Raw genomic sequence first — 20441 nt, 5'->3', positions numbered from 1 at the left:
TCAGGTCTGGCCGGGATGGGGAAGGGAAAGGGCTCCGGGGGCAGACAGCACTGCGGAGGAGAGCGGGAGCCCATGGGGAAGCTGGAGTTGGTCTTTGCTCCGTGGTGCTCGAGCCAGTGTTAAGGCTGGGGGAGAGCAGCCATGGCCAAGATGTTTCCCAGGAGCCGCCACCACCACCAAGGATGGATTTGGGAGCAGGAAGGTGGGCAGCAGCCCAGGCTGGTGCTCTGCACCTTTCCTTCCCTGCTCTGCCCCAGGGAGCACAAAAGTGCCATGCAGAGGGTGCCCTGGCAGCTTGTCCCCCCACTCATCGCTTCTCCACAAAAGCCAGTTTGATTTCCCCAGGGAGAAAGTTTTGCCATCAGAAAGTGCAGATTTGATGAAAAGTCAGGGAGAAAATAGCAGTCAGTGAAGCGGTTTATCTCGGTCAGGGTGAAGCTTCCATCCTTCAAACCTTCCTGGGCATTTGGATTGTACCAGTAGAGAAAGGCTAATGCTGGTGTGGCCCTGTGCCAACTGAACCAAAATTGTGTTGGGGTTTTTTTCCCCTTGAAAGTATTGTCCAGAGACAAATTTTGTATTTTAACATTTTGTTCCAGTTTGGATGAAAGCCGGTGAGTGAGATGATATTTCCCGTGAAATGGGGATTCTGGATCTGTGTCCAACCCTAATCCGCCAGTTTACTTGAAAGCTGCCGGCCCCTAATCCAAGCTTGGACTTGATGCTCCAGGGAGAGAAATGCTGCATCTCATGTCTCACTGGGAGGAACTGTGGCTCATGGCCAGGACAAATGCTTCTCCATCCTCCTCCTGTCTCCCCGGGGCTTGGCCAGGTTGTGCATCCCTAGGGAGGTCCTGCTCCCGGGGGATGCAGGCTGCACCCTCCTTCTTGGGCACCTTCCCACCCACCCAGACCCCAGTCATGGTGGGGACTGGTGTGAGAAGAAGCCACATCGGCTGCCTTTCCATGCTCAGGTGCTTCGTTCATGGCAGACGAGCCTGATGGGTGCCATGCACTGGCCGTGCATGTTGGAGCGGGATGGAGGGGACAGGTGACCACGTCCCTCATGGTTTCCACAGGGACCCCCCACCCACTCTTTTAGGCAGCTCAGGGTGCCATGCAGCCCATCGTAACTGCCTTGCCATTTGTTTATGAAAGTGTCTGCGGTACTCTGAGCTACGGCTGGTGGTTATGTTGCTCCTGCCACCCAGCAACACGGTGTCTATTAAACTAAACTATTAGACTAAAATAAGTCTGTTTTGAGAGCTGAAACCAAGGAGAAAAAGCAGAGCAGCTTGGTTGCTGGAACAAGCCCATGGCTTTTGAACCAAACCCTGATGCCTTACATCAAGGCATTTTGGGTGGGGGACAGCAGGCTTTTGGCAGTTTTGGTCCCCCCCACCCCGATTTTTTTCCCATGGGCAAGATCCACCCATGAATCTCCCACTACAACCGGCTCCTGCCCTGGGGGAACAGGAATCCCATGAAAGCATCCCAAGGCCGTCTGTCCATCCATCCGTCCCACACCCCTGCCCTGTGGTGCCATGCCCGGGGGGTGGCAGACCATCGCCTGCCCCCAGGAAGGGTCCCATCTGTGACTGGGGCGATGGAACCCAGGAGACTTGCAGGAAACTCTGTGGCATTGCTGGGGATGGAAAAATCCCAGGGATCTGCCCTTTCTCCAAGAAGACATCTGAGCTGGGAGGTGTTTTTCTTTCCATCCAGTCAGCACGGCCGCTTGGAAATTTCCTATGCCGGCTCCCGGCTGTAATGTTTTCATAACGAAACGAACCGTCTGGCAAAGCCCTGAAAAATGATTTGCCAATTAGTGACTTACATCTTTCCTGTAATTCTACCTCATTAGCCTTTATTAAAAAGAAACAAATTAAATAATAATAATAAAAAAAGAGCCAATCCCCGGGAGCGCCTTGCAGAGTCCTCCCAGCTTCTTACTGATGTTTCCCCTTCACTCTCCTCCCGCTTGGGCGCCCAGGGGTGCCGATGTGGTGGACACCAGCCCGCAATGCCCACGGCTCATCCGTTGGGAGCCACGTGGCTCCCGAGGCCTCTGGGTGATGTTTCTGGGCCGGCCACATCCCTCCAGTGCTGTGCCCCATCCCTGCAGGCAGGACTGCTGGCAGCGGGGAGCACACAGCAGGCAGAGGGGACCCGACCTCGGGGTGCTTTAACATGGGGCATCCTAGTTGCTGGGTGTAAAGATAGATGCTCGAGCAAGCCCTCAGAGTCCGTGCAGGTGCTCCCCGCTCCTCTGCACCATGACCAGGGGCTTTTCTGCCCCTTTCGGTGCTCCCTGCCTGCTGACGAAGGGGCCCGTGGCTCAGGCGATGGAGGGAATGCTGACTCAGCAGCTGAAAAGGCTTACTCGGCAATGTGAAAAATGCTGGCGCAGCATTTTTTTTTTTTAATGGTCGACTCAGCAAGTTGGAAAATCGTTGCTCAGCAGTCTGCAAGAACGTCGACTCATCGGGTTGCAAAAACACTGAGCAGTTTGCAACCCCAGCCAGCCGAGCCACACACAGACCAGTTCTGCCCCTGCCCTAATGTTCCGAGGATGCTGCTGTGGCATTCCATCCCACTCCCAAGTTTGAGGGGTGAAGCTTCCCCAGCATTGCCCTTGCCAGTCCTCAAGCTTGCCCAAGCCCTTTGGCTGGCCACCCTCAGGCTGCCCTATGCAACTTGGGCTTCTCCCTGGCAGCTCCTGAGACCTCAACTGGAAAATGCAAAACATGCATATGGAGAGGTGCCTGCAGCAGTAACCCTCCCGAGCCCCCACGGCTGCCAGCGGGCTGTGCGGTCACAGGCTGCTACAGTAAATCCTGGGGCTGTGGGCGAGGGGCTGTGTCATTGCAGTAGCTGGAACTTGGCCAAACACCACCACTGCTGCACCATGAGCATGCCGGGACCCTCCTGCTACACCTGCAGGTAAAATGGAAGAGGATTGGCAACACCACCCACAAACTCACTGATGTTTCAGTGGCCCCAGTGGCTGATGCTCATGAAAGAATTAGGAAACCAAATGGTGATTTCCCAAACTCCCTTGAAATTAAGGATCTAAGCGAATGGATCCAGCCGAGCTGGGTCTTTTGGAAGGCTGCAGCCACCCTCTCCCCCCCAGCACCACAAGCAGCATTACAAACAGGGGCAGAGGAAGCAGCGAGGCATGTAAGAACATTGCTGATAGCTCCTGCTCTCTCTAAAGACGCTGTGAAAGGAACAGAGGAAAAGCTCTGTTAAGGAGCGCACATGTGCTACGTGTATTCCTCCCTTGTCTCTGCCCCGAGCGGGTTTTGGGGGCTGGCTGCTTCAGCTCCAGCCAAGAGCAAATTGGACATCTGTGAGTCTTTTTTTAAAGTCTCTGTTAAAGATGATGCTCATGGCCTCGGCTGGGAGACACAAACACAGCTAACACCATGACAGCCCAACCACGCTGCAGTTCTGAATTTATTAGAAACAGCTGTCAGTACATCCTTCTAAAACATTACATGTCAATGTGCTTTATTGCAACTTTTTTATTGCATTTTTTTGATCTAGAGCAAGTAGGCCCAGGATGCTTAGTGTCTGGGATTTAAAAGCCCAACCATCTAGTAAAAGAAAGTACAGCAAAATTGTAACACACCTGGTGACAAGTACAGTGTTGCATTACTGAGCTAGAAACTACAGGATGACTTGTCTGAAAACACTAACATACAATTGGTTTCCTTATGAAGCAGTTTGTTTCTTTTCTTTAAAAGTTAAACTACATGAATTCCTTTTTTTTTTTTTCTCCCCCCCCCCCCCCCCCCGACTACACCATAAACGACAGAAGAACAGGTTTTACACAAATAACAAACAAGAGTACCAAAGTTACATGCTGGAATTCATCTGGAAAACAAAATAATTCGATAGCTTCTGGAGAAGCAGGTTCTTAACAGATGCAGTTTCCCTTAAAGAAAATAGAAGTCAAAGAAAAGCAGAAACATTAATGCAAAGGTTGTACAAAGGAGTGTGCTGTTATTTCAGCCCTCAATACAAGATCAAACACCCACTCATGCTTTACATTGAACCACACCTTATACAAAGAGTCCACTCACAAAGGGACATGTACCAACATCACCCATTGCACATCAGCTCTGGACAGGGGGTCTGGGGGTCTACTGAAACGTGCAAACGTTCACTGCATCTCGCAGGAGAGCAAGAGGGTTTCTTTTGCTAAACCTTTGCTTGGAACACAGTTGAATGCTTTTCCCAGAGTAAATAACACTCCAATTCAATTCGGTTTACAAATGAAGTAGTAACCCCCCAAGGAAATCCAGAGTTCAGCATTTCAGAAGCACATATGCAAGATGAACACAATAAACTCCTTTTCATTTGACAAAAACAAACCCAATTCTGCCTAAACACATGGCAGAATGCGCTAACAGTAAATTTTGTTTTATTTTTAAGGGGCAGTGCCACTTACAGCTAATGCATATAAATGTATACGTGAATATATTTTACATATACCTATATACATACAGTACATATACACACACGCACGCACACACACATGATGCAGACCATTACAATCCCATGGTGCAATAAACAGCCAGATATACAAAATTAACAGGTTTCGTCAAACATATCTTTGCTGGATGTAGAAGTCACTCACAAAAACAAAACAGACCAAAACCCCAACCAGCCGACTGAACACGAACCCCCACCGCAACCGACGGAGACCCAGGGGCAGCTCACGGCTGGCCCCAGCATCCTACAACTCCCCTGAAGCAACGAGACTGATGCCAGGGGTGATATTCACCCTTGGAGACTTCTGTGTCTTTGGATGCAATCATTTTTCCAAATGATCCCGAGCCCCTTCTATGAGCACTTGGAAAGCACGTGGGTACAGCGCTGCTGAATACAGGGGGAAATATCCCCCCCTCATTTGCCAACGGCGATCTCACAGAAGCAATCCCAAGGGAAGGTGGTGGAGGGGGGCATCAAATTAAAGCTGCTTTCTCTAATACAGGTTGATCAACAAGGTGTTTTTTCTGTCAATAAGGGCCCATTCTCTACTCTTTTTTTTTTTTTTTGCCTCTGAAGCTCATACTACATTTTTTACAGGCAAATTTTAGAAGAAATGGTGAGTCTAGTCATAAAATATGGCGAGTCTATGCCAATAGCAATTTAAAAAAATGCAAATTCTGCATTAATTGTATGGAGCCAGCCCCAAAGACCAGCACTTCAAGCACTGTCATCATCTAAACAGTTAACAAGCTAAAGCTCCCTATATGCCCTGTGAACAAACAGGAAGGAGTTGAAAAGGTTTCAAGAGAGATTTTTTTTTTTTTCCCCTTCCCATTCAGTGGAAAGTATTTCTGCCCACAGAATGCAAGATTCACAAAAATGTTGGACAAACTTCATCTAACCCCATCCAAAGCAACTCCTCACGCAGGACTTAAGTAGCTGAGCGGCTTCACGAACAAGCTCGCATTTATTTGGGCTAGTAACTTGGTTCCCTTCTCCTGGCTGCACAGGTTATGCTAAGAGAAACGAGGGGATCAGCAATACAAGTTCCCTTCCAATACAGAAAGAGGAGCAATCCTTAAGGACTTCTATTAATTTCCTAACTATCTCCTTGCACACACAGTTAAGGAGATTACAACCTATTATTCCAAAGGGAAGGGTCTGCTCTGGCATCTCCTCTTTCTTTCGTGGTTTAAGGCAGAGGTCCTACTTCATGGTCTGTCTACTGCTTCATCAAACTACAACCAGAGGGATGCTTTGGGATGCTGACTCTTCCTCTTCATTAAAGCTATTTGCTTTGACTGCTGAATTTGAGCAAGCCTAAGCCCCCTCCCCTCACAGCATCTTTGTTCTTCAGGAATGTTATTTTGATTTTGCTGTTCGAAAAGCAGAGGTTGCAAATCAACATAAGGAAACTACATGTAAAAAAACCCTGATTTTAAACATGATCTAAACAAAACAACCCCCAACCCATCATAGTGCTTTTTAAAACTGCATTTTTAACCTGTCTGTTACCCCTCCTGATCCACAAGCAGTACCTGTTTCATGTCTGCACAATGCAGCAAGCATACAAGACTCACTAACATTTCAGATTTTTATTCCCTGTTAGTGTAATAAAAATAAGGAAAAAAAATAAACAGACATTCAAAAACAGAAGTGAGATTGTTCAAGTACCAAATAAGGGGCTTTTCCAAACTTAAGGTGTGACACTCCTATAGCAATTCTGCTGTTTTAAACAGCCACAGCGTTCAGTTACAGACATGGTGCCACCCAAGCCTGCAGAGAGCCCAGGATTTGGGGCAACAAAGACCCTCCTCCTTCCCCTGTCCTCCCCAAAACAGCACTAAGTGTCAACATTCATTTCCACAGTCCCCATTACAGTTGCCTGGCTTTGTGAAGGACAAACTTTGATTTTTGCCCCACTGTGACTTGAATTCAGGTATGATTAAATACAAGCTCTTTTTCTGGGAATGGCTTTCGGTTGTGGAAGTCTTGCTTACACTAGTGTCAGTGAGAAAAGAATCAGGCCCATCACATTAAATGGAAAACTTCTTGACCATCTGCCACATCAAGAGAGAACAGTGTGGAAAGAGCATTTTATTTTTGGCATAAGACAGAGGGCTGTAGTGGATATAACTCTAGATTGCAACTACCAACAGTGCAAAGCAGCAACCTAATCCACTGCTGCTGAGTATTATAAAAACCCAAACAAACCAAAATACAACCCTCAAATCTAGAGCACTCCAGTATCAGAAGGTGGCCAATCACATATTACTGCTTCATATACTAGTGAAGCATCTGTCGGGACACCCCTCTCTTTCTAGGTTGGTTCTTCCCATTCTAAGATTACTTGTAATGAATAAAGAAACTATTGGGAAAAGATTTACAACTGACTAACTTCAAAAACATGGCACTCGTGGCTGACACAATGGGGTGAATGGCAACTGTGGAAGTAGACCTGATTTCCATCCATACAAATACAAAATACTGAATCACCCCTGATCCCTGCAAATATACTTCAAAACAAATTAGAAGAAACTGCATATTCAAGTTTCAACATCCCCTCCACCCCCATTTAACACTGTGCAAAGTTATTAATTTAACTCTACATATATATTTAATACAGTATGGGTCAGTGAGATCAGTACTCCTCTAACTGCAGTCTGCTAACAGACAGCTGCTACAACAGTGAGACTATTTCCCCCTTTCCTCCTGACGTTTTGACTCTTGAAACCAAAACCTTCTCACATCTCACTGTTTTAAAAGAACTGGAGGTCCTTTGTTTTGCCTTTATGTTCACATTTCCTGTATTTGTTTTAGGCTTAACAGCTGCTTTTCAAACTAGGGTGTAATCCTGCACCTCACAGGCCCATTTCTGATTTCTCAGTGATGCAAGTGTAGAACAGCTCCTGGAAGCCGTGGGTTCTCATACCTCCAATGCTACTAAGCAAACAGAATTAGGCCGAGCACAATGAGCACAGCAGGACCAAGCCCTCGTCCCGTGGATCACACCAACTACACGTCAGTCAGTTTTATACCCATTTTCATTTGCCCTACGAGTGCAAAACAGATGCAAAAAGCATCTGTGCAATGGCTCATGAGAGTCAAAGGGGAGCAATCACAGCAGCTGGGACTCAGGTGCCTAAACCAAACACAGAGAGATACAGCGGCAAAACACAGCCTACAGAGACTGCTGAGGATAATGGAGCCAAATACAAGGAATATGGGCTTAGTCTGCCCATAGCCCTGATCTGAAGGTTTGGGCAAAACAGAATTTCAAAGAACGATTCAGGATGGCTTATTGGTTCTGAGTGCATCATTCACAGCAAATACATCACCTGTGATCTGCAAAGGGATCTCCGAGAGTGAGGGGCCAGAATCCCAACTCACTCACACCACTATAAAGCCAAGCTACCTTCACAGATGCCAGTGGAATTACACTGTATTTACCTTGGCAGAGCCAGGGCCAGAGCCTGGACCAAGACCTCACAGCATCAGTCAGATTCCACTACAGGGAGACTTCAGACAGTCCTGCTTTGCTATCCCACTGCTGTCAGTACTGTGAGGGCGTGCCAGGATTTATGAGCCTGAAAGTAGACCTCTGCTTGTTTAAAACAAAAAACAAGCCCTATCTAAAAACTGGGCAGATGTGAAACTTCAGCCAGGTTGTCCCTCCAGAAATACGTGCCCCATCAGCCTCAAACGTTAACATTATAAGAGGAGAGCCCAGCAACATTGCAAAGGCAAAGAAAACAGTCAGACACTCCTCTCGCACAGGTTTTTCCACAGGCATGAGGCACCTGGCTATCATTTGTGCCTTTGAACCGATTTCTCTCATCAGGCATTTGGACTCAGCCCAGCACCAAGGGAATGCTAGATGCACAAGAGGTGTGAGAATGACGGCTTTACAGCTACCAGATTAGAACTGCAAATTATCCAAGAGGTAGGGCAAGTTTCTTTAAAAAGAAAAATTTCCATGTCCACATACCACTGAGGAATCCATTCCAGATTTTCACCAAGAGCAAAGGCTACATCTTGTTTTTCCTTTTCTTGGGAAAGTGGGAGAGAAGGGACACATGAGCAGATGGGGGTCACTTTGACATAGCAACTTGCATGAATCTTCTTCTCCTCTCACCCAGTTTTGGTTAAGGTTTGTAATGTTTCATTCAGTTAGAAAAACAGTATCTACAGAATTCTTTGACCTGAAGATTGCACTTTGGCTGATTAGAAAGTGCCTAGGATGCATCAGGGTCATTAGTGCAAAATAAAACATCTCACAGGCATGCCAGGCAACTGGACTACCCCTTCCTGCAATGGCTGTCAGTGCTCCAGCCTTGTCATTTCCCTGCTTGCAAATTCATGACATTCATCTCAATAATACTTCTAGTGTAAACAATAAACATCAACAAGCCTGGCACTACTGCCCAGGCATTATAGAAAAAAAAACTCCAACACATTTGAACAGGAAATAAGACCCAGGGTCAGAAAAAGGTCTATAGCATTCTCAGACCTGCATGACTGTCTGCTTCCTGTCCTGCACAATGGGTGCATTGCAAGGGAACTGCTTCCAGTAACAGGAACAAAAGTAACTTTCAAGGTTGCACACTGAACAATTACTTTGCCAGTTGTGCTTTGATGCCAAGTGGTTCAGTTTGCCAAATTTAGCTCTTTTTCGCTTTAGAAGCTTAAGGAATGGAAATAAGCTGCTTTGTATACTTTCCAGGGAGGGGATTTATTGGATGATTGCTATACTTGACGAAGCCCAGGACTTACCCACTCCAGTATTTGACAGCAGCCCTTGCCAAAGGATGGTACCAGACATCCAGTAACTGAGGAGTACGGCTCTCTTCCCCTCCCGTGTTTTGCATCATGTCCAAAATAACTACAAGGGAATTTAGATTATACCAGTCTAAAATCTTGCTTGGCTGCAGTGGTGCGAGAGCTCAGAACCTAGCTTGCAAAGAACAAATCAGAGGAGATCTATAATTAGCATGCTCACTTCTGTACAACTGGAAATGACTACACCTCATGAAAGAATTTTGTACAATAAGCCATCCAGAAGCATTCAATTGCACCTACCTCTTTTATACCAAAATCAAGCATTACAAGAGTCTGTCATTGTTCAGCAAGAGAACTGCAACAGGCAAGTGCAAGCTTCATTCTAGTTTACATTCTGAAGCACAGTATCATTAAAAACTGAAAACAGAATCCCAAGCTGACGGATGGGAGGAAGGGGGGTGAAGGAAGAGGAGGGTGAGCAATTACATCAGATCAGACAAATTTAGTGTTTTGAAGCCACACAATGTTTAGCTTTTCCTTTTATTTGTTTCAAGTTTTGGTGTAGAAAGTATGTGCAGATGCTAATGCAACCTTCCCCATAAGTGCTCAATCTAGCAACAAACAAAGTTTTGGTGTGTTCAATTTGGTTATAAATGTTTCCTTTAAGTGAAGACCTGTAGTGCCATTGAAACCAAAACTTTGTTATACTGTTGGCAAAAAAATAAAGCAACTTTTCTTTACAAGCATTTTTCCATTTAAATAAAAACCTGAAGCTTTCCCATAATTCCTTTGGTCTTCTCTCACCAAATTCCATGCTACCTCAAGACAAGCCCTCTTTTGGAAGTTCGGCTGAATCGCAGTGAAGCTGCTAAAATTAACAGAGAAGAATTGCTGTGGTAGTTTCCCCCCTAGTTTCTTGGGAGTTTAAGACTGAAAGACATTACTGATGCCTCAAACAGAGGCTTCAAATTGTCTCTACAAGAACAAGAGAAAACAAAATCCAATTAGAAGTTCCACTGAAGGTGCCTGGCAAAAAATTATCTCCATAAAATGATGTTTTGCTTCCAGTATTTTTGTATGTGTTGTGTTGAGTTTATTCCCCTCATAAGGAAACAAAAGTATCAGTGTAAAAGCACAGCTGAGCTTTTAAGGTAGCACCAGGACACCTACACCCAAGTTGTCGTCTTGTTGCTGCTAGGCCTCTTTTTGATTCACATTCACAGAATCACTTCTTGTGCAAAACAAGCAGTCTAAGGAGAAAGAATGCCCTCCAAGTTCTAATAAAAACTGTAGAAAAGAATCCAAGATAGCCAACACTTTCCTCCTCCCCAAAATTTATCTGCAGAGAGAGGCGGGCATCTGTGCGTAGACAGGATAGGCAAGCCTGACATTTAGGGAATCGTTGTGTTGGACAAGGGATGTCTGCTGGTAATGAAGAACCAAATCCTTAAGCGTGCTGTACAGGTTATACGGTTCTGCAAACCCGTAACCTCTTGGAGTGCTGTAGATCACACAGTGTTTCACTTCTCCATCAGCTCTGCAAAGAAAGAAACCAGGAGAGTTTAACATCAAAGGACAAACCCAAAGTGACAGTCTATTAACAATTAACTAAGGCAGCAACCCTGCCAGTCACTAAATTACATAATGGAGGACCCAGCAGATGCAAGTGGAGGAGATTAATATAGTCTGTGAAGAAACAGTGCTTCAGGGCATGTGATTAAACACTCTTGCATAATAATCCACATAAGAGGCCTCTTCTACCCCAGCAGTACAATTCCCTACTGCATTGTTCTCCAAATGTTTCTTGGAAAAGAAAAAAAAAAGTCAAGAGCTTAACCAAGAAGATAAGCACCTGAAGTCAGCTATGATTTTGTGCTCAACTTATCTGGAAACCTTTCCACTAAGCAAAGAAGCCAAAACCCACAAATTCTTAGGATCTACAGAGTATTTCATGAAATGCAGCACTAACCTTCAGTGTGCATTTTTTTTAATGTTCAACATGGCATGGGTTCAAGTTGGTTCATTATCTGAAGTCATAGTGACTGAGTCCCTAACTTGGCAAAGCAGTTACTGCAACACAGTATTTCCAAAGCTGTTAGAAAAACTTATCTGCCAGAAAGATCGAGTATTATGTAATCCCTGTACTGGAGACTATTACAATCCAAGTCACATGTAGGAACAGCTTACGTTATGCCATCCCTTTGCTATCTTGTAGTACAATACCAACCACGCAAAAGTATCTGATGAACCCATCACTTCAGTGACTGTGACAAACAGTATCTTGAACACAGCAGATACTACAATCTCCAGTTACCTTGAGGTGATACACCTTCACATAATAATTTCTTGGACTTGCTTTCAGAAGCAATTAACCTCATGTGAAATAAATCAGTGAAAGCCATTTTGCACTCCAGAACAGGCTTGAAGGGGATTTTAGATAATGGAATCAGAGTATTTCTGACCTCCATTACACCAGCATAAAATGAAGTGAAACACAAGAAATCAATGCAACGTTGTCTGAATGTCATAAAAACTATTGCTCACAAGTTATGTCTCCTCTGAAGCACCACCATTGTCTTAAACATACAAGAGAAAGCATCTAGAGTTGGCCATGTCTGAAAACAAGAATGGAAGATGTTAAAGATTTGCAGCCCCATTTTTCTTCTTCCCATGCATTCCTTGGCAGGGAATAATATGGGAGAATTTGGCCTTAATTTACTTACGACTGTAGAGCTTCAAGTTGGGATACTCCAGAATTTTGTACTAGCTACTGTGGTGACTAAAGAGACTGCTAGGACTACAGTTATTGCGCATTCAAAGCACATTTTTGCAACAAAGCTTTTACCATGCTAGTCTTCCTGCAAACATGCAACACATTCCAATGAGTAGGCCTAGGCTAGGCCTGGCTTTTGTTCTCCAAAATAAAGAGCTGTGGTGGAGATTTATGAATTGAGTAGTTAGAACAAAAAGGAAAACAGACTTACACCACAGAACAAGCATAACATCCTTTCTTGCTACTCTCTCGAATTAAAAATGCTCCATCAGGTTTCCCACAGAGCAAGTCTTCTGCTTGGATACGGTTGAGATCCCCAACAAACCAAGTTTTCTCATCATGATGTGGCAGGTTTTCATCTTCTTCATTCACAAAGTATGTGCTGAAAGAGAGGATAAATTACTGACCCGCTGGTTAAGTTAAAAGGAGTTCATAGGCAGAGTGATTTATTTTTGCAGAAATCATTCAAAGAAATAGCAGAACACACCCAAACTGGGAGGTGAGGCTCCTAATGCACAGATATTAAAGGCTTCAACTAAAGGCTGGAACTTAACTGTTTCAACTTCGTTTAATCCTAAATGCTTCAGCAGCGTTGATGCCTCACATGACATACAGTTCCCCTAGAGAATTTCTCCCTTTTTCTGCAGTCCTTCCTTTTTCTATAGTCCTTTACTGAGAAACTGGTGTTTCATATTACCAAACCCCACAAGAGAAAACACTTCTCAGGAAAATTGTATTTATAATGACACTTACTCATCAATATTTTCATTTTTGATCCCCAGCCAGTCATTTATTCGCTTCTGTCTCACCCCTTTGTGATTGAGCCATCTGCCAGAAGAAGAGAGCATTAATACATTACTTCAGAGTACATGTACGGGTTTTCTTACTGAGCAAGCTGAAGCTCAGACACAAGGTTCCACAAAGAAACAGTCTGGGGCTTAGTTTGTTCTCCAGTAGCAAGAGCCACAGAAAGACCATAGATTCCATAAGAGTGCTTCCTTGCATCACCTTCTGAGGTCCCTCCTTTACTGGACACAGCAAAAAGGAGACATGAAGCAATCTCTTAAATGGACAAAGAGGAGCGTTGAGCTGAGGAAGAGGTACTGCCTCTGCACAGTGCAGTCCAGAAAGGAAGTGGAAAACAAATTGTGACAGCTGTCTGTTTCTCTTGGGAAAACAAAACAGGTCTTGCCACTGGCTTCTTCTAACCTCCTAACATCACCTTCCGAGACAGTGTGCTTCCCTCTGTCTTCTGCCACAATCCTAGTGCACTGAGCCCAGCCCAAGGACATTAGGAATTGGATAACAGTGGTGTCAGTGAAATGAAGGGTGGGTACAAGCAACATCTGCTGCACCTAGCACAAAAAGTACTAACCTCTGTTATAAACAAAACCTGTGCCTGGTAATACAACTCATTTATCTTAAATGTTTTATTTACAGGAGTTGCAGAATGTGCACCTAGTTGTGGCAGGCTCCTTAAGTAATTAAGTCATGAAGAGGCCAACCAATTACTCAGACATCCCATGCCAGAACATAGCACTTCAGCACTCACAGAACTTTGGTTGTGAAAAGAAAATTAAATTCCCATTATCCTGACGGAAACAGTCATTAATCAGGTTCACCAGAGACACTATTCTGAGGTACAGGTCAGGCTTACTTACACGAGATACTGATCTCTGATTTTGCGGAGCTGAATTAGGTCAGGCTTAATACTATTCATTTTCTTATCAGTCTCCCTATTGTCCAGAGCTTGTTTCTTCAAATCTTGTTCCAGGCGCATTTTACTATCATGGATCTCACCCAGGCGTGATTTTAATTTTTCATAGTTCATCATTATCCTGCAAACAAGTGTAATATTTGAGAGGTGAGGTCAAACCAGTCTAGAAGGACTGAACCTTACCAGTAGCACTTTATATAAGAGTATCACAAGAACTACCTTAAGACCAGCTCCTCCCTTTGACCACCTCATCTTAACATGAAAATTACTGTAAGAGTGTGTGCTGGTTTTGGCTGGGATAGAGGTAATTTTCTTCATAGTAGCTAGTACGGGGCTATGTTTTGGATTTGTGCTGAAAACAGCGCAGAGATATTTTTATTATTGCTGAGCAGCGCTTACACAGAGTCAAGGCCCTTTCTGCCTCTCACAACACCCCACCAGTGAGTAGGCTGGGGGTGTACAAGAAGCTGTGAGGGGACACAGCTGGGACAGCTGACCCCCACTGACCAAAGGGATATTCCAGACCACATGATATCACGCTCAGTATATAAAGCTGGGGGAAGAAGGAAGGGGAGAACGTTCAGAGTTATGGCGCTTTGACTTCCTGAGTAACCATTACGCATGATGGAACCCTGCTTTCCTGGAGATGGCTGAACACCTGCCTGCCTATGGGAAGCGGTGAATGAATTCTTTGGTTTGCTTTGCTTGCGTGCACAGCTTTTGCTTTACTCATTAAACTGTCTTTATCTTAACCATAAGTTTTCTCACTTTTACTCTTTTGATACTCTCCCCTGTCCCACCAGGGGGGAGTGAGTGAGCAGCTCTGTGGTGCTTAGCTGCTGCCTGGGGTTAAACCACAACAGAGTGCCAGAAAAGACCTCTTGCCATAAGGCCTACCACCCTTTTGCATAGTTTGAACCTTCAGTTTACCTTAATATATTTCCTTCTGGCAGAGATGCCGGAACAAATTATCTCTAGGAGAGTAAGCTAGAACAGAACCCTCCTTCACTGTCAGATTCACTTTTTGGTATATCAATTATGCAATCTCACCATAGGTATCAGTACTAGCAAGATTTCAAATGCAGACTTCAATTACTGATCAAGAGCTACCAGGAGTAACGCTGCCTGTCCCTTCATTCAAGATTAGTTTGCAGGTTTGATACGAATCAGGAGAATTACATATTTCCCCTGTTAATTGATCTTTAGTCAGAATGAAACACCACAACTGCATAATAAGATTGTTACAGGTAACTGTTTTCAGTCTAAAAATCTCCTTAAGGTTACCCTCCTGTGATTCATAAAGCACTGTGTCAAGTTAAGCATTATACCTAGCATTCTTCAAAGGCCCAGATACAGCTTTTTCTGCTAGTATCTTCACAGAAGGGCAATTTCAAATGAGGCCCTTACTGAATTTCTGTTAGACAACCAGTATCCACTACCAAGTAGTGGCAATCAAATACTGATCTTCTTTGAAAGTGACTAAAACTGACTATGGACTATGAGATTTACCAGATCTATGTACATTTCAGTTTACAAGTAAAAGATTTTTCTGAATTATATTCCGAGCAAATCCAAACAGAAGTGGGATAAGCAAATAAAATTATTTCCTGATCCTTTCCTGGTCCTCATCACAGTATCTCAATTTACTGAAGTTAAGAGAGAATAATCCAGAGATCTCCCACCTCTTCTCTCTACAATGCAATTCCTTGACAGAAGAGGGCTTTACTGAAGGTTCAGACAAAATACTGAGTTCACAAAGTATTTTATATGATGCAGTATTATACAAAAGAATTTCATGGGAGTGTCAATGTGGACACTAGTTCTTCCTTGTAAGCAAACAACTTGAGAGCCTACCGTTCAATTTCTTTGTCATTCCCCTCCCTGCGAAATCGCTCAATGTATTCTTTGCTGTATCGCTCTTGTGAGTGGCACTGTTCCTCAAATATCTTAATAGTTTCATTAAATGCTTCAATTGCGGTCCTCTTCATCTGAATTTCCTATGTGAGGAAAGAGTTCTTCATCATTTGTTCGTGATACAGATGACAATGCAAGACTTGATTATGTTCCCTAAATTGACTGAGAGGAACTGTTCTCCCCTCAAGTCAAAATGTGATTAATCAGTTTTAAATTTAGTCAAATGTCCGAGTAGAGTCAGGGCAGTACAGGGAAGACTTACTCCCTGTAAGTCTACCCTCCTCCCCCACATGATGCTCTCTATTAGGCTGCAAACCCCTCAAATATTTTAGTCATATTTTCCATCCTAGTTTGCAGGAAGACTGCCAGCAAACATCCTCCCCATATATGAACTATCTTATTTTACGAGAAGCAGTCCAAATACTGTATTCACACTTCCTTAATGCATAATATCTGGTACCCGATTTGAACATGACTTATAAAGAACCTGGACAAACCCCTCTACAATTCTCACTGCAGCATACAGCAGCTGGAAATACTCAGCAGCCAAGGAAGAAATCTGCAGTGCAAAGCTTGTAGGTGATGGCCGCCTCCACCGCTCTACCTTATACTAGGGAAGCTCAGCTCCTCTTTCTTCCTTGCTCTAGCACCATACCTCTAGGACTACCAAACAAGTAATATTCAATGTTTCCATCAAATTTGAAACCACCTTGCTCTATTCCACAATTTACTGGTTTTTTCCTTGTATTTTCTGACCTGGGACTGCCTTTATTAGCAATAACAGGTTAAAATAATTTACTTTTTAAACAACAAGAAACAGTCTACACATAGCTAAAGTAGAACCAACCTGTGATGTTCTGGTATATTCTTCATACAATTTGTCATACTCTTTACTCTTTTCCTGATACTGAGCGTGGTATTCTTGAAGCTTTTTACCTACTGCATCTATATTATCTTCTTTCACCAACTGATCCTGTACATACAAAAAGCTATTAAGTCTTCAAGCAAAGCAGCTTTTCCTTAAGAGTATTTGTTTAGGTTAAATGAATACACTTGTGCACATTTGCATTTTACAGCTATTAGCATGATTTTTATTATCAGGTTTCCACAGAACAGAACACAAACACTGTATCTAAATCCCCCTTCCTCCACGCAGTAAGTCCCACAGTTCAGACAGTAGGAACTGGAACTATGGGACACCAAGAACTATGCCAAAATACTAAGCTTCCAAAAACACACTACAGCTTCAGTCTAGGATTGCTATCCCCTATTAGAGAAAGGAGGAAGTGAATTGCTCAGAAAGTTAAAGATCAGAGTATTTTTTTTCCAAAAAGCTCTGCAGTTTTTTCCTTAATGCAGGACAGTGTCTCAGGCTACTGAATAAAACTTTAAAAAAAATATTCTTGAAAAATTGAGATGGCTACGCACAGCTACGCAGCTGCATGGCTCATATGCGCTTCAAGGGCAACACTGTCTGTAACAGTGCCCTGTGGGTCCATAAGGGTCCAGGGGAAAAAAAAAGAAGAAAAAAGGCTTCTCAGAGGTTAAAGTCTGCTGCATGTCAGGGTTTCACTTCTCTATTGGACTGCTCAGATGGAGACTGGGAACTTGATAAAATGAAGAAACTTAGATGGCTAGTCAATTTGGAATATCCATTAGTATGAGCAAAGCAAGGTCAAATGTGAAAACTCACTTTTTTTTTCCAGTTTTCAAAAAAATATATCCGGCTTCACGTAGAGAAAACAAAATTATATACACATTTGCCATTTTCTTCTTGTCTGCACTGTTAGCTATTGGGGTCCAATGAAGATCTTACCTGCTGGTACCGGGACACTGGATACATCAATTTCACATCAAGCTTTGGATTATACTGAGCAAGAGACTCATTGCGGTAGTGGTTAATGAGTTCCACGACTGAGTTAAACGTTAGTGGATCAGAAAAGCCATATTTTCCATCCCGATGATAGATCTTTATCAGTTTATTGTTGCCACCCTTCCTGTAAAGTGATACAGTCATTCAGAGGTTTTACTGTGTACCTCCTATCCCTCTTCAACACTAAGGCTGCTAACAAAGACACCAGTGAAATTCCTGGGCAAGTGGCTTTGACACTGTACACCTTCATAGTGATTCTTTACATACTAGCAGATATTAGGTAGTTTAAGAGTCAATACACACAGAATTACCAGATATTTGAACAGGAGCAAAGCCCAAAGTAAATCTCTTCCTATGTGTTCATTCTGGAGCCAGCTTATGGTATTTAAGACCTAGATTTGCCAGAAGTTTTGCAAGGGAAAAGGAGGATGCTGAAGGCTGAATAAAAGAGCCATACGAAAACCCAAACCCACAATTTGGGGTCACTAATAGTATACAACCCAGTATACATTTATACAGTGATTAACAAGTCTTTTGAGTTATGAGTGCTAACACAGGATACATGAACCTAAACAAAATCCTTTGAGGATTACAAGATGGTTGTAAGTTTAGGACATTATCCAGATTTATACATTCTAGTGGTTTCCACAAACATAGTGCTCATTTCTTCCTTTTTTCACCAACAGACTGTTTAGACAATATCCTGTCCTTCCTGTACTCTCAATTTTGGTTCCTAATGACATCTGCGTTCAGCAAAATAACCAAATCATGCCAAACCTTAGTGCACAAACCATGAACTTCAAGGCAGAAGTCAAAGCAGAATTTAAACTACACCCTTGGGGTCAAACCTGCCATTAAGACAACAGAATTTCATGACAAGATCAAATATCTACCATATCATAGTAACTCCCAAAGGTGTGCTACAGAGGCAGTGGCTTATGCGCCTTGCCTGTTTGCCTCTAACAACTAATCTTGGGAGCCTGGCAGAGGCAAGCAGCTGGACAGGCTGGGCAAGGCACCAGCAGCTAGTCACATGAGGTCTGCTGCCTAACTGCAGCAGACAGGGCTGGGGCAGCTCTGGGAAGTCTGCCACTTGCAGACAATTTTAATGAAGAAAGGAACATGGCTCCAGTTCAATATTTCCTAAACTTTAGATCAGAAAGCACAAGATACTCTTTTTACAAAGACACTCTGTTCAATTCTCCAGAGCTGCATGCTGACGAGATATTCAACACACTCCCATTAATCAAAGCCCTAGTTTATAAATACCTTTTACCTTAGCAGTTCTGAAACTACGAAGCACTACTGAGTGGCTCTCCTCCCTGAGTCCCATCTAATCTACACAGAGATCCTTACAGTAGTGTTTAGTGAGGGACAGGATTCAATACACAGAACAGAACCAACTATCAGACCTGGCTATTTATTTGCTCATTCTGTGATCTGCAGTACCTTTGGGAACATCTCTCAAATTGAGCCATGTCAGCTTTACGCAGCCACTGCTGTCACTAGTACAGCAACTAGCTACTCAGGGTTTTACTATGTGGACTACAACTGCTCAATGCTTACCGTAATGTCAGAGTGTAGTCCCCCTGCATCTTGGTTGATGCATCACGCACCAGGAATGTTCCATCTGGCATGTCTCGTAGTTTGTCATTTACTTCTTCCCTGGAGAATGGAAAGAAAGGCAAAATTAGAAGTGTTAAGGACATGATCATCTTTGCCACAGGTATCAGTATTGGAGCCAGTAACACCAGCATGCGTAAGGAGTTCAATCTTCAAAATATCAGGCAATCTTCTTTCACACTCAGGCTCTCCAGTCTTTTAGGCCATCTAAAGCAAGTCTGAACTTGTGTAGTTATACCAAAAGGTAGCAGCTGCAGTCAACTGCCACTTAGGAAGAAGTCTCTGTTTAAGCAACAGTAGCAGCTGTGTCTCAGAGTTCACAACCTTTCCCTGTAATCTGCTCAGGTTTTAAAGTCCACACTGGAAACAGGTGCCCTTTGAGAAGCCAGTCCTGACCTCTTAAGAAATGGTCTCTAGCATCATAGCTCAGTGGTGTCTGGAGTTAGCACAGTTTTAGTCTCAAGAGACTCATTATTGGCTTAACTCTGATCTTATTTACAGCAGTTTTAAACCACTACAACCTTGCTAGCTTCAGTGCAACTTTTCCTTCTTCACAACTGAAGCACAAGGATACTCAGTCCAGTGCTTTAAGCTAAATCAAGAAATCTTCTAGTGAAAGTGAATACCTGTAAGCATTACAAAAATTATTACAGCTGAAGAGTTAAGTGTCTTGCCAGGTTTGACCATTTCACCTAGATTACATATCTCATTTTATAGCAGCTCCCTCACAGCTTAGAAGCACTAAGCACTTTTTAATACAATCATTCGGAAACTAAAGTTTATCAGGTAGCCTCAACATTATCTAAGTGAAGTAGGAAGCCTACTTAAATCTTACAAAGAAAAATCAACAGCAGCTTTTTTGTTCAAATACTAAGGAACAAAAGTGTTCTTATAAAAATAGCCTCAGTTTTGATTTAGCTACCTGAAAACCATTCTGTTAGTAAAACTGACTCCTATTAAGTATCATGTGCATATTCGCTTACTCCTCTCAGAACATTTTACAGATTGGACCCAGTTAACTCAAATGGCCTTCTTTCTGAATGGATAGATATGACCTAAGGGCTTGAGCTTATGTCTGCAAGTTGCACCCTGGAGCTAAGTGACAAAATTTTCATCGCAAGTTCTTGACTGAAGAACATGGCTCCTGCCCTGACAGCCCGATGTAGTCTGTACCTGCTGGCTGTCAAATTAGGGTCATAAACAATTCCATCTTTACATGCGTGTGTATCACATTTCAATCTAATAAAGCCACTCCACTG

The 20441-nt window shown here is 43.5% G+C and overlaps 1 protein-coding gene across 2 annotated transcripts in view; it reads right to left on the bottom strand.

Moving 5' to 3' along the window:
* Positions 1-3444: 3444 nt before the first annotated feature.
* PIK3R3 (phosphoinositide-3-kinase regulatory subunit 3) overlaps positions 3445-20441 on the bottom strand; it is an 83512-nt gene continuing 66515 nt past the window's right edge. For both annotated transcript variants that reach the window (XM_069788837.1, XM_009915838.2), the window contains 8 exons: positions 19126-19224; positions 17503-17683; positions 16534-16659; positions 15627-15769; positions 13717-13893; positions 12809-12883; positions 12267-12437; positions 3445-10819 (listed from right to left, as the gene is read on the bottom strand). In XM_069788837.1, coding sequence (XP_069644938.1) covers positions 10618-10819; positions 12267-12437; positions 12809-12883; positions 13717-13893; positions 15627-15769; positions 16534-16659; positions 17503-17683; positions 19126-19224 — 1174 coding nt within the window. In that variant the 3' untranslated portion in view covers positions 3445-10617. The remainder of the gene's footprint in view (positions 10820-12266; positions 12438-12808; positions 12884-13716; positions 13894-15626; positions 15770-16533; positions 16660-17502; positions 17684-19125; positions 19225-20441) is intronic.

This window comes from Haliaeetus albicilla, chromosome 8 (assembly GCF_947461875.1).
Source record: "Haliaeetus albicilla chromosome 8, bHalAlb1.1, whole genome shotgun sequence".
Taxonomy (NCBI): Eukaryota; Metazoa; Chordata; class Aves; order Accipitriformes; family Accipitridae; genus Haliaeetus; species Haliaeetus albicilla.
This window is presented reverse-complemented; position numbering and strand designations above follow the sequence as displayed.